This window comes from Ornithorhynchus anatinus, chromosome X1 (genome assembly GCF_004115215.2).
Source record: "Ornithorhynchus anatinus isolate Pmale09 chromosome X1, mOrnAna1.pri.v4, whole genome shotgun sequence".
Classification (NCBI taxonomy): Eukaryota; Metazoa; Chordata; class Mammalia; order Monotremata; family Ornithorhynchidae; genus Ornithorhynchus; species Ornithorhynchus anatinus.
Window position 1 is genome coordinate 17,731,535 of NC_041749.1, and position 13,081 is coordinate 17,744,615.

General features: G+C 48.9%; 1 protein-coding gene across 1 annotated transcript in view; it reads left to right on the top strand.

Moving 5' to 3' along the window:
* The window catches only part of HTR4 (5-hydroxytryptamine receptor 4), a 303,493-nt gene that overhangs the window by 205,960 nt on the left and 84,452 nt on the right, over nt 1–13,081 (top strand). Inside the window, exons 5-6 of the mRNA XM_029052011.2 lie at nt 4,020–4,173; nt 10,720–11,288. Coding sequence (XP_028907844.1) covers nt 4,020–4,173; nt 10,720–11,288 — 723 coding nt within the window. The remainder of the gene's footprint in view (nt 1–4,019; nt 4,174–10,719; nt 11,289–13,081) is intronic.

The window sequence follows — 13,081 nt, forward strand, 5'->3', positions numbered from 1 at the left end:
GGGGATTTCTCTCCTCCCTAAGAGCTGGTCCTTTCTCAGGCAGAGGATCAAGCACGTTATCAGAGATAGGGACGTGCTTTCACCTAGATAGTCTGTGCATGCTTAGTCAGGTGCTCTGCACATTGTAAGCACTCAAAAATACCATTGATTGATTGAACTCCAGACAAAAACCATTGCCTCTCTGTCCTCTGCTTCTGATGAACTCAGATTTTCAGCACTGTTGTCCAAACCCCAAGGCCCCAAACTGGGCACTGAATTCAGATTCGGGCCTGATTAACACTGAGAGGCATAGAAGGGGTTTTGGGGGGTCTTATTAGTGGTATTTGTCAAGCGTTTACTATGTATCAAGTATCGTTCTAAGCACTGGGGTAGACAAAAGCTAATCAGGCCAGATATAGTCCCTGTCCCGTGTGGGGCTCATAGTTTAGATAGATTTACAACACTCTCGCAATTTTCGTGCTTATACAGCCCTGTTGCTTTTTTTTAAAATTACATTATGGAAGCATTTGTTTCAGCATCCTGTTAGAACATCTGAATCTTTTCCTGTAATATTTGTACAAAGCAAATCTGTCCCCCATGGATATTTGTGGATATTTTTGAAAACATCCTACTCCCCATTTTACTTGCAGAATAACTGAGACACTGAGAGACTACTCTACCGCCTTTTCCTTCAGGAAAGTCACTTAGTGCCGGCAGATCCACGGCATATACATTGGACAGATCGGGGGCCTGGGAATCAGAAGGACCTGGGTTCTAAACCCAGCTCTGCCACGCATCTGCTATGTGACCTTGGGCAAGTCATTTAACTTCTCTGTGCCTCATCTGTAAAATGGGGATTAAGACTGTGAGCCCCATGTGGGACAGAAACTGTGTCCCACCTGATTAGCTTGTGTCTTCCCCCAGCGCTTAGTACAGTTCCTGTCACATAGTAAGAGCCTGTCACACAGCAGACAAGTGGTAAGAGTCTGATTTAGAACTCAGGTCCTTCTGACTCCCAGGCCTGTGTTGCTATTCAAAGCAAGCTCTCAATAAAGACAGCTTGATTCTATTTATCTTGATTCTATTTATTGTGATTATGTCGACCATCCCCTCCTCCTCCATACCTTATCTCACCTTGGCTTCACGGACTCTGTCCTCTCCCGGTTCTCCTCTCACCTCTCTGGCCGATCATTCTCGGTCTCCTACGCCGGAGCCTCCTCCCCCTCCCATCCTTTAACTGTTGGAGTTCCTCAAGGGTCAGTTCTCGGCCCTCTTCTGTTCTCCATTTACACTCACTCCCTCGGTGAACTCATCCGCTCTCACGGCTTTGACTACCATCTCTACGCAGATGACACGCAGATCTACATCTCCGCCCCCGTCCTCTCCCCCTCCCTTCGGGCTCGCATCTCCTCCCGCCTCCGGGAAGTCTCCACCTGGATGTCGGCCCGCCACCTAAAACTCAACATGAGCGAGACTGAGCTCCTCATCTTTCCTCCCAAACCCGATCCGCTCCCAGACTTCTCTATCACCGTGGATGGCACGACCATCCTTCCCGTCCCGCAGGCCCGCAATCTCGGTGTCATCCTTGACTCGTCCCTCTCGTTCACCCCACACATCCTATCCGTTACCGAGACCTGCCGGTTTCACCTCTACAATATCGCCAAGATCCGCCCTTTCCTCTCCACCCAGACGGCTACCTTACTGTTACGGGCTCTCGTTATATCCCGGCTAGACTACCGTGTCGGCCTTCTCTCTGACCTCCCTTCCTCCTCTCTTGCCCCGCTCCGGTCTATTCTTCACTCCGCCGCCCGGCTCATCTTCCCGCAGAAACGATCTGGGCATGTCACTCCCCTTCTTAAACAACTCCAGCGGTTGCCTATCGACCTCCGCTCCAAACAAAAACTCCTCACTCTAGGCTTCGAGGCTCTCCATCACCTTGCCCCTTCCTACCTCTCCTCCCTTCTCTCTTTCTACCTCCCACCCCGCACGCTCCACTCCTCCGCCGCCCACCTCCTCGCCGTCCCTCGGTCTCGCCCATCCCGCCGTCGACCCCCGGGTCACGTCCTCCCGCGGTCCCGGAACGCCCTCCCTCCTCACCTCCGCCAAACTGATTCTCTTTCCCTCTTCAAAACCTTACTTAAAAATCACCTCCTCCAAGAGGCGTTCGCAGACTGAGCTCCTCTTCCCCCTCTACTCCCTCCGCCATCCTCCCTTTACCTCTCCGCAGCTAAAGCCTCATTTTCCCCTTTTCCCTCTGCTCCTCCACCTCTCCCTTCCCATCTCCACAGCACTGTACTCGTCCGCTCGACTGTATATATTTTCGTTACCCTATTTATTTTGTTAATGAATTGTACATCGCCTTGATTCTATTTAGTTGCCATCGGTTTTTACGAGATGTTCTTCCCCTTGACGCTGTTTAGTGCCATTGTTCTTGTCTGTCCGTCTCCCCCGATTAGACCGTAAGCCCGTCAAACGGCGGGGACTGTCTCTATCTGTTGCCGACTTGTTCATCCCAAGCGCTTAGTACAGTGCTCTGCACATAGTAAGCGCTCAATAAATACTATTGAATGAATGAATGAATGAATGTTGTCTTGTTTTTGTGAGTCTGTCTCCCCCAATTAGACCGTAAGCCCGTCATTGGGCAGGGATTGCTTCTATCCGTTGCCAAATTGTACATTCCAAGCGCTTAGTATGGTGCTCTTCACGTAGTAAGCGCTCAATAAATACTATTGAATGAATGAATGAATGAATGAATGAAAATACCACATACACACAAAAAAATACACAGATTTTCTCTGACTCCCAGCCCAGTCTTCCCTCCGGAGGGCCACATTACGTTCCCTCAGGGATGTGCTAGCCTCCCTCCCAGCACTCCAATTGGAAAAAGAATTCAATTCCTGGCTCTTGAGGCCATCTGGAACAGATTACTTCTCTATTCAAGTACCTTTACTCCTCTGGGTAGAAAGGAACTGATAATAGCTGCCACCTACTTAGCTCACTTATGTGTTTGGAGAATAAATTAATTAGCTCTGTGTATGTAAAATATTTTAATCAAAGCTTTCCATCTAGTCCGCCCAGTTCTCCCTGAGGCAGTCCTAAAATCAAGTAAGGACAATCCAGCAGTCTTCACGCTTGTCCGGGCTGGGGTAAGGGAAGAATTGTGTCCCCCTGTTCCCTAGGACGGTGAATGTTGTAGCTTGGGACATACCAGGGATGGCAATTCTGGCAGAGTAGTGATTTTTTGTTGTTGGTGGGGTTTTTTAATGGTATTTGTTAAGCACTTACAATGTACCAGGCACTGTTAATGAGGCACTGTCCTAAACACTGGGGCGGGTACAAGCAAATTGGGTTGGACACAGTCCCTGTCCCACGTGGGGCTCACAGTCTTAATCCCCATTGTACAGATGAGGAGACTGAGGCTCAGAGGAGTCAGGGGATTTGCCCAAGATCACAGAGCAGATAAGCGATGAGAACCCAGATCCTTCTGACTCCCAGGCCCATGCCCTATCCACTAGGTCACGCTGCTTCTCGTACGTGGTCCAGCCAGGAGAATGAAGGGGAGGGAATTTCTAAGAAGGCTTTTCTCCCCTCCTTCTTTGGGAGGACACAGAGTAGAGTCTTCTTGAGTCATTATGTCTGCATTTTTCTCCCTCCCACAGAGGAGCCCTGAAGATTCTTACGTGGCTTCCTACCAGCCTCTCCCTCATTCTATAGCTTCCAAAACTGAAAATGTTATACCGGTTTTGTGGATTGAGGAAAGAAAAGAAAGGAGCAGGTGGAAAAATGAGAAGTCAGGGTCATTCAAAGATGGAAATCTTTACTAGATACGACATTTTCAAGAATGTGATCTGTGATGGACTGTCTAGCTCTTCAAAAGAAAATTAGCCCAGTGTTCTAAGAAAGGATCGTGTACTTGCCGGGCTTTAATGGTGAACATCGTTCTTAGCAGTTAAAAAGCACATTCATGATGGGGTCCAGTCATTGGATAAAATGTCACGATCTTTTTTTTTCCCTCTTTTCTGGCCCTCCTTGCCACCTAGGTACTATGCTATCTGCTGCCAACCTCTGGTCTACAGGAACAAAATGACTCCACTGCGCATCGCCCTGATGCTCGGAGGATGCTGGGTAATCCCCACCTTTATATCCTTTCTCCCAATCATGCAAGGCTGGAATAGCATTGGAATAATCGATTTGGTGAGTACCGTTTCAAATTTCAGGGGCATAAGGGGACGACCCTTTTTGAATCGCTAATTCTAAATAAATAAATGAAAGAAACGCTAAGGAAGGTACAACTCTGGACCGGTGTTATTTTTCGAGCGGCGTCACTGAGTATTCGAGTAGAAGGCTAGCGATTCTGCTGCCTCGCGACAGGTAAACACAAGACAAAGGAATCTCAACAAACTGGGTTTCGACTTTAAAGCACTCAGTTACCTCACTGACTTCTTACTACTAAACCAGCCCGCACCCTTTACTCCTCTAAAGCCAACGTACTCACTGTAACTCAGTCTCTTCCATCTTGTCACCGACCAACTGTGGATATCCTTCCTCTGGCTTGGAATCGCTCCCCCTTGATATCCAACACACCACCAACTTCAAACTCCTCAACTCTCCCCAATTGCAAAGCCTTATTAACATCGGATCTCCTCCTTCCCCACCTAAGCCCTTATTTCTCCTACTCCTTTCTCCCTTCTATGTCACCCTTTCACTTGGATCGATACCCTTGAAGCGCTAGGTATCCCCCACACTCTCAGCCCCACAGCACTTAGGTACGTAGCTGTAATTTATTTTATCGTACGTCGTCTCCTTTAGGTTGTAAGCTCCTATTGGGTAAAGTACACATCCACTAATTCTGTTGTATTGTACTCTCCCAACACTTAGTACAGAGCTCGGGACACACTCGGCACCCAATAAATACCATTAATTGATCTATTGCAGGAAGTGAAACAGAGCAAGAGAGCTTGCAGGTCACAAGGCAGTTGTCACCTTTTGCTTTCAATCTGTCCGGTAGCTGTCACGTTATATAAGGATTTTCAGAGTGGCAGGGAGAAGAGTGGGGAGGGTGGAAAGGGAAGAAAAGCAGAGGCAAAGACATACACTGCTGGATCGAGCATGGACCTGGGAATCAGATGGTCTTGGGTTCTAATCCCAGCTCTGCCACTTACCTGCTGTGTGACACTGGGCATGTCACTTCACTTCTCTGGGCCTCAGCTCCCTCATCTATAAAATGGGTATTGAGACTGTGAACCCCACGTGGGCCAGGGACTGTGTCCAACCCAATTTGCTTGTACCCACCCCAGTGCTTAGGACAGTGCCTCACACATAGTAAGTGCTTAACAAGTACAGTAATTATTATTATTAAGTAAATAGTCACTGAGTACTGGCTCCATGCATAACTTGAGCACCAGAGAATGATTAGCTCTCGCAAGGGTGGTGGTCTTTGCCAATTGAGAGGGGGGAAGAGATGGAGGTGAAGAGAAGGGGAGAGAGGGAGAGGTGTGAGCAAGGAGAAATCCCATAAGGCTAAGACTTGGTCTCTTTTGTGTCGAGGAGAAAAATCCTCTTGATAAACACAGATGAGGGGAGGATTCAGTTACCCGTTTTTCCCCAATATTCATTCATGCATTAAATAGCATTTATTGAGCGCTTACTTTGTGCAGAGCACTGTACTAAGCGCTTGGAATGTACAAGTCGGCAACAGATAGAGACAGTCCCTGCCCTCTGACGGGCGCACGGTCTAATCGGGGGAGACGGGCAGACGAGAACAATGGCAATAAAACAAGAATAATGGCAATAAAATGGCAATGGCACTATTAAATCTCTGGCTGTTCTGGAGATTAGTATCAGCTGGCTTTTGATGGGTGTACCATAGATAAATTGCAACACCATGCACTGACAGTTGGAAGAAGACAGTGTTCATTCACAGTTAGAAGTGTTTGGGATTTCCCACCTTCCTTTGTCACAATTCATGCTCCACCTCTCCTTCTAAACTCCATTCTTTCTTCCTGCCTTCCTACCCACCCCTTCCACTCAATGACCCACCAACACTTCATCAAAGCTGAAAGATAATTGGAATAGAGGACATTCCTACCCCAGATAGAGGAAGCCTTGGGAGCAGGAGTAGAGAGGGAGGGAACTGGTGGAATTGGTCAATTCAATTCAATCATATTTATTGAGTGCTTACTGTGTGCAGAGCACTGTACTAATATCTTTGAAAGTAAAATTCAGCAGTAAAGAGAGACAACCCCTGCCCATACCGTCGGTGACGCAGAGGAGAGAGGGAGATGAGAAAAAGGGGGGCTTAGTCTGGGAGGGCCTCCTGGAGGAGGTGAGCCTTTAGTAGGGCTTTGAAGGGGGGAAGTGTGATTGGAGAATTGGAGGAGGGAGGGCGTTCCAGGCCAGAGGTAGGCCATGGGCCAGGGGTCGACGGCGGGGCAGGCGAGAAAGAGGCACGGTGAGAAGGTGAGCACCAGAGGAGCAGAGTGTGCGGGCTGCGATGTAGAGGGAGAGAAGGGATTGTCGGCCAAACCTACAAGGAAGCCTGGAGCTGGTATTCGTTGCATTTATTAAGGGCAATGCACTAGACTTGGGAGAGCAAAACAGAAGCTCAAGACAAGATTCTGCCCCCAAGCAGCTTATAAGGGACCCTATGGGAGCTGCTTTCGCTGAGGCTCAGAAAATTGAACTCTGACTTTTATTGGTTGGTGAGTTTGAGAAGGAAACTCCCACTGGGTTGGTGCCTCTCAGCATCATGGTTTTTAATCTTCATCTCTGGCTAAGCAAGTGGTGAGAGTTTACTTTCTAGACCTGTAGACGGTAGCTTCGGACCACCTCTGCCAGTTTCTCAGATGGCTCTTGAGAACCTGAAGGCATCCTAAATTTGTCCTTCCACCTGGATTCATCTGATTTTGGTCACACCATCCTGATTTTAGCTGGTTTGGTATCCATTCAATAAAAATATGGCCCCAGCTACTCAGCCACTTTCCCTCTCGGCTGTTGCCACTGAGTTCCATGGCTCAAGAAACAGTGTCCATGTTGCTAGGGGCCTAGGAAGTAAACTTAACCGTTGGGAGTCAGTGTCAGAAATGTCCCCAGAAAAATGTTGTAGGTGAAAGTTGCCTTGGCCAGACTAATAATAACAGTGGCATTTGTTAAGCACTTAATACGCATCAAGCACTGGTCTAAGTACTAGATACAAGTTTATCAGTCTGGAACAGTCCTTGTTTCAAAGGGGGCTACTAATCTAAAAAGAAGAGGGATAAGGTAATGAATCCCCATTTTACAGATAAGGTAACTACGGCCCGGAGAAGCAAAGTGACTTCCCCAAGGTCACACAGCAGACCCGAGGCAGAGTCGGGATTAGAACCCACGTTCTCCAGCTCCCAAGCCCTGTGCTCTTTCCATTAGGCCAGTGTGTATACGACATCATTTTGTGGTGTTGTGTTTGATATCATGGGTATCTGCTATCCGGGAGGCCCATCCGTGGCCTCCTTAAACTGGATATTTGTTTAATACTTGGGTGGCAGGAGAGCAGAATGGAAGGGATGGTAATTCAAATGGGAAAAATAATGTAAACAGCATGACTTCCTGGGAGTCGCAGAGAAGTAACCGCAGGGCCGTGGTCTGGTTGGAAAGCTATCCTTGGGCCAAGCAGCACCAAGAAAAAATTCAAATCCTTTGGAAGCAGGGAGAAGCATTGCTGTTTCTTTGAATCTGATAGTGTTTGAAAATCAATCAATTAATCAATGGTATGTAGTCAAACCCTTGGGAAGTGTGTTGCTCATTTTTTTTTAGTATCTGAAAGTGTTTGAAAATCAATAAATTAAGCACTTACTATGTACAGAGCACTGTACTAAGAGTTTGGAAGAATATAACAAAATTTGGGTTTTCAAGATGACTTTGTCTTTAAAGGAGAGGGGGAGTGCTATGTGGGGGAGGATGTTCCAAGAGTGATGTGAGAGAAAACATGGAATCAAGAGTGGGAAAATCAGACAAAGACAGGGCAAATTGAAGCAGGGACTGTGGGTGGAGAGAGTTGAAAGTTACATCCCTTCAAATTAGAAAAGATATTTTATCGAGTAGAATTAAGATGGGACCCCAGAGTAGCTTCGACATTTCCATCGTCATCCAGTGCAATTTATTCTAAAGCCCTTCTGCACAAGGACCTGGACTGCTAACAAATCTCCAGGGCCAAGAAGAGAGCCCCTGCTTTCAAGGAATTTGTCACAGAAAAGCTATGGAGTTAGACGTAAATTAAAGAGGATAGCCTCCACCCACCTCTTTTCTTGCCTTCATATCCTGTGGAAGCTGGAGTTTTCGGAGACCGTGGACCGCTTGTTAGGATCCCAGTTTCCGTTGGCAAGGGAAGTCTCTTGGAAAGAGGTGGGGATTAAAGTGAGTCTGAAAACTGGGAAGAAGGTAGCCAGGTGGTTTAGAGGTGGAGCGAGATAGGGAACAGCTTGGGGAAAAGCTGGGGTTTCAGGCTGGGTGAGGCAGACGGAGGAGTCCCTGATTGATAGAGGACCGAGACTTCTTTGGTGGAATGAAGGGAATCGTCAGGAGAGCCCCATAAGTGAAATGGGTAAAAGAAGCTGGGCTAGCTAAGAGAGAGCCTGGAATCAAAGTTTGGGGTGCAGGAAGCGGAGCATTGGAAGACATGATCTAAAAAGCGAGCAAGAGGAAGGTCTTGTGCCCGTTTTTTGGATGTAGCGAGGTTTGGGAAATCAGTGGTTTCAGGCTACCGTGATATCTTGCTTATTTCATAATAATGTTGGTATTGGTTAAGCACTTACTATGGGCAGAGCACTATTCTAAGCGCCGGGGTAGATACAAGGTAATCAGATTGTCCCACGTGAGGCTCACAGGCAATCCCCATTTGACAGATGAGGTAACTGAGGCACAGAGAAGTTAAGTGACTTGCCCACAGTCACACAGCTGACAAGTGGCAGAGTCGGGTTTCGAACCCGTGATCTCTGACTCCCAAGCCCGGTCTCTTTCCACAGAGCCATGCTGCTTCTCATGTCTACCCTCTAGACTTGAAGCTCCTTGTGGGCAAGAAAGATGTCTACCAACTCTACTACGGTGTATGGCTCAGTGGAAAGAGCACGGGCTTGGGAGTCAGAGGTCATGAGTTCGAATCCCGGCTCTGCCACTTGGCAGCTGTGGGACCTTGGGCAAGTCACTTAACTTCTCTGTGCCTCAGTTCCCTCATCTGTAAAATGGGGATTAACTGTGAGCCTCACAGGGGACAACCTGATGACCCCGTATCTACCCCAGCGCTTAGAACAGTGCTCGGCACATAGTAAGCGCTTAACAAATACCAACATTATTATTATTATTACTCTCCCAAACGGCACGTAGTAAGCACCGAATAAACGCTAATGGTTGACTGATGGATTTCGACTGACTCGGGTATCCCAGCAGGACCCAGAACGTGCCCCCCCCCCCCCCCATCTCAGATGAAACCCACGGAGGATGTGATACATTTGGATCTTAATTTGTCCTTAGAAAGGTGCCAGGGCTTAAATGAGGGAACCTCTCCCCGTTCCCACCTCCTCAGGGACCAGGTAGCAGTTGTGAGAGGAGTCTGAGGATAAGGAGAGTGGGAGGGAGAGAAGAGGAAGGGTAGCTATTCGAAAGCCGAAGGAACTGCGAGTAACATTAATTGTACCAGAACATTCCGGCTCTAATTTCCAGTCCCACCCGTCTTGGGACTCCAGATGCCGGGCCTCTGTTTACTGGTAACGAGCTGAACACTAGCAAGACCCAGAACCAATTAAGACCTGGATGCAACCTTTTTTATGGTATTTGTTCAGCGCTTACTAAGTGGCAGGCACTGTACTAAGCACTGGGGTAGATACAAAATATTCGGGTTGGACACAGTCCCTGTCCCACTTGGGGCTCACGGTCTTCATCCCCACTTAACAGATGAGGAAACTGAGGCACAGAGAAGGTAATAATAATGTTGGTATTTGTTAAGCGCTTACTATGTGCCGAGCACCGTTCTAAGCGCTGGGGTAGACACAGGGGAATCAGGTTGTCCCACGTGGGGCTCACAGTCTTAATCCCCATTTTACAGACGAGGGAACTGAGGCACCGAGAGGTTAAGTGACTTGCCCACAGTCACACAGCTGACAAGTGGCAGAGCTGGGATTCGAACTCATGAGCCCTGACTCCAAAGCCCGTGCTCTTTCCACTGAGCCACGCTCCTTCTCCAAATGAAGTGACTTCCTCAAGGTCACACCAAGGCAATTGGCAGAACCAGGATTCAAAGTCATTCATTCATTCAATAGTATTAATTGAGCACTTACTATGCGCAGAGCACCGTACTAAGCGCTGGGACCGAACAAGTCGGCAACAGATAGAGACGGTCGCTGCCGTTTGACGGGCTGACGGTCTGATCGGGGGAGAAGGACAGATGAGAACGATGGCGATAAATAGAGTCAAGAGTCAAGTCGGGTCTTCTGACTCCCAGGTCCGTGCTCTTTCCACTAGGTCGTGTTGCTTTCTCCTCCTCTAGATTGTAAGCCCCTTGTAGGGGAGGAATGTGTCTGTTTATCGTATTGTGCTCTCCCAGGAGATTAGTACAGTGTTCTGCACACGGTCAGCACTCAGTAAATATGACTGACCGACTGACTTAACGTGAACTTGCCCCAAACTGCAACACCCGTGTCACAGGAGAACCGACCGCATCTCTCTGACTGTGGTGACGGTGACGTGTTATCCTCTTCTCTTTTCCTTCAGATAGAAAAGAGGAAGGTCAGTCAGGAATCCAACTCCACGTACTGTATTTTCATGGTCAACAAGCCCTACGCCATCACCTGCTCGGTGGTGGCCTTCTACATCCCCTTCCTCCTGATGGTGCTGGCTTACTACCGGATCTACATCACCGCCAAGGAACACGCCCACCAGATCAGGATCCTCCAGCGGGCAGGGGCCCCCTTGGACAGCAGGCCCCAGCACCCCGACCAGCACAGCACCCACCGCATGAAGACCGAGACCAAAGCCGCCAAGACCTTGTGCATCATCATGGGTTGCTTCTGCCTCTGCTGGGCCCCCTTCTTCATCACCAACATCGTGGACCCGTTCATAAACTACACTGTCCCCGAGCAGCTGTGGACCGCTTTCCTCTGGCTGGGCTACATCAATTCGGGGTTGAACCCCTTCCTGTATGCCTTCCTGAATAAGTCTTTCAGACGTGCCTTCCTCATCATTTTGTGCTGTGGCGATGAGCGATACCGAAGGCCTTCCATCCTGGGGCAGACCGTGCCCTGTTCGACCACCACCATCAATGGATCCACGCATGTGCTCAGGTGAGTGCTCACCAGCCGGGTTCGTTGTGAGGCCTCGAGTCGGTCCGCGAGATTTCCCGTTCTCCCGCTGCCGAGACGCTCGATTCTAGACAGAAGGGGGGGTTTGCGGGAGACTTCGGCATGTCCGAGGAGCAACCAGATTGAACCTCTGTCTTACCTTTGGTTAGGTTACGTCTGTTCTCCTAGGATGGCAAGGGAAAACGGATATGCTGTCTACCTACCTAATTGTGTTTAATGAAGGAAGTAGAAGTCAGGCTTTGGCTTTTGATGCAGGAAAGTGGGAAAGAGAGAGAGGCAGCTGGTTGGCTCCACGCCTACCTCTGTATTAGCGACCCAGTAATCTGCTTATCATTTTTCCCCGAAAGATGGTGGCCTTCAGCGGCTCGGCTTTGGTCATGAACTTGCCAGATGCTTTCTCTGCTTTCTCAGGAATGGCCTTCGAACTTTAAAGCAGGCCTCTGAGGTCCCAGGGGCTGGGGAAGATAGCTGATTTGCCTTTCTGCCCAGAGTTCTCGAGAGAGGCTGTAGATATGGACACTTTGGCCTCCTCGGCTGGTGAAAATCAGGCAGCCAGACTCTTTGGCAGGAAGGGAAAAGTGGATGACAGACTTGGGCTCTGGATCTTGGAGAGTGCCAATTGAACAGAAATCTTAAAGGACTGCGTTCCTGGTACATATTCATGAGCATCAGTTAGCGTACCAACTCCCCAAAATGGCAAGGGCCTTTCGATCTTTGGCCTAGCGGATACGGCGTGGGCCTGTGAATCAGAAGGACCTGGGCTCTAATACCGGCTCCACCATTTGTCTGCTCTGTGACCAAGGGCAAGTCACTTAATTTCTCCGTGCCTCAGTAACCTCATCTGTAAAATGGGGATTAAGAATGTAAACCCCATGTGGGGTCAGGGACTGTGTCCAACCTGATTAGTTTGTATCTACTCCAGTGTTTACAGCAGTGCTTGATACACAGTAAGCGCTTAATACTATCATTATTATTAAAGAATAGAATGTTGTTAATATAATACCTTCCTCAAGTTCCCTGTTTGGTAATTCGAGGTTGATCTTCATGTCAAATTAGGTCGTGTCTTCTGCCCCCAAGGAACGGGCCCAAAGCCAGAGCCCTACGGAAGATCTCTGGATTGACTGAATTACCTGTTCCCGGTGTTCCCTTTTCAGACCATCACCTATCAATCGACAAATTCTTCCCGGGAACCATATGCAGGCAAGGCCCGGAAATGCATCCAGACAGGGAAAAAAGGGAGGTGACCGGAAACTGTTGAAAAAATTCAGGCGGTGATTCACCGTCTCTAAATTCCGCAGGGAGTTACACATCAGAGCAGCAAATTTCATTGCTCTAGGAACCCTAGAAGTAATGTACACGACCTCTTTCCCGACCAGCTACTGAAAGCTAGTCCCGCCCTCTCTGAGGTACGTAGTCCTAGCTCCAACCTCCGCCACTCCCTTGCCGGGGTCCACGGCTTTCCTCCCTGCTCCCTGGACTCATCCCCCACCTCCCCAGTTCCTTTCGCCCACCTCTATTCTAGATGTCTTCTTTTAACTTGGATTATGCCGCTGGGTCCATCAGGAACTTCACTATAGCCCCTGCTGTTTCTGCCCCTGCAGCTGCCCAGTTTCCTGCCTTCTAGAGTTACAGAGCTGGGGGAATCATCAGCGGACAAGGGTGGGCTTGAGTGGGGGCGGGAGAGGGGGCTGCGGTGGTTGGGGAGAAAGAACACAGGGAGTATGGGAGAGTGGAGAACCTCAAACCTGCTCCCCCAACTTCCCGCTCCTTCTCAT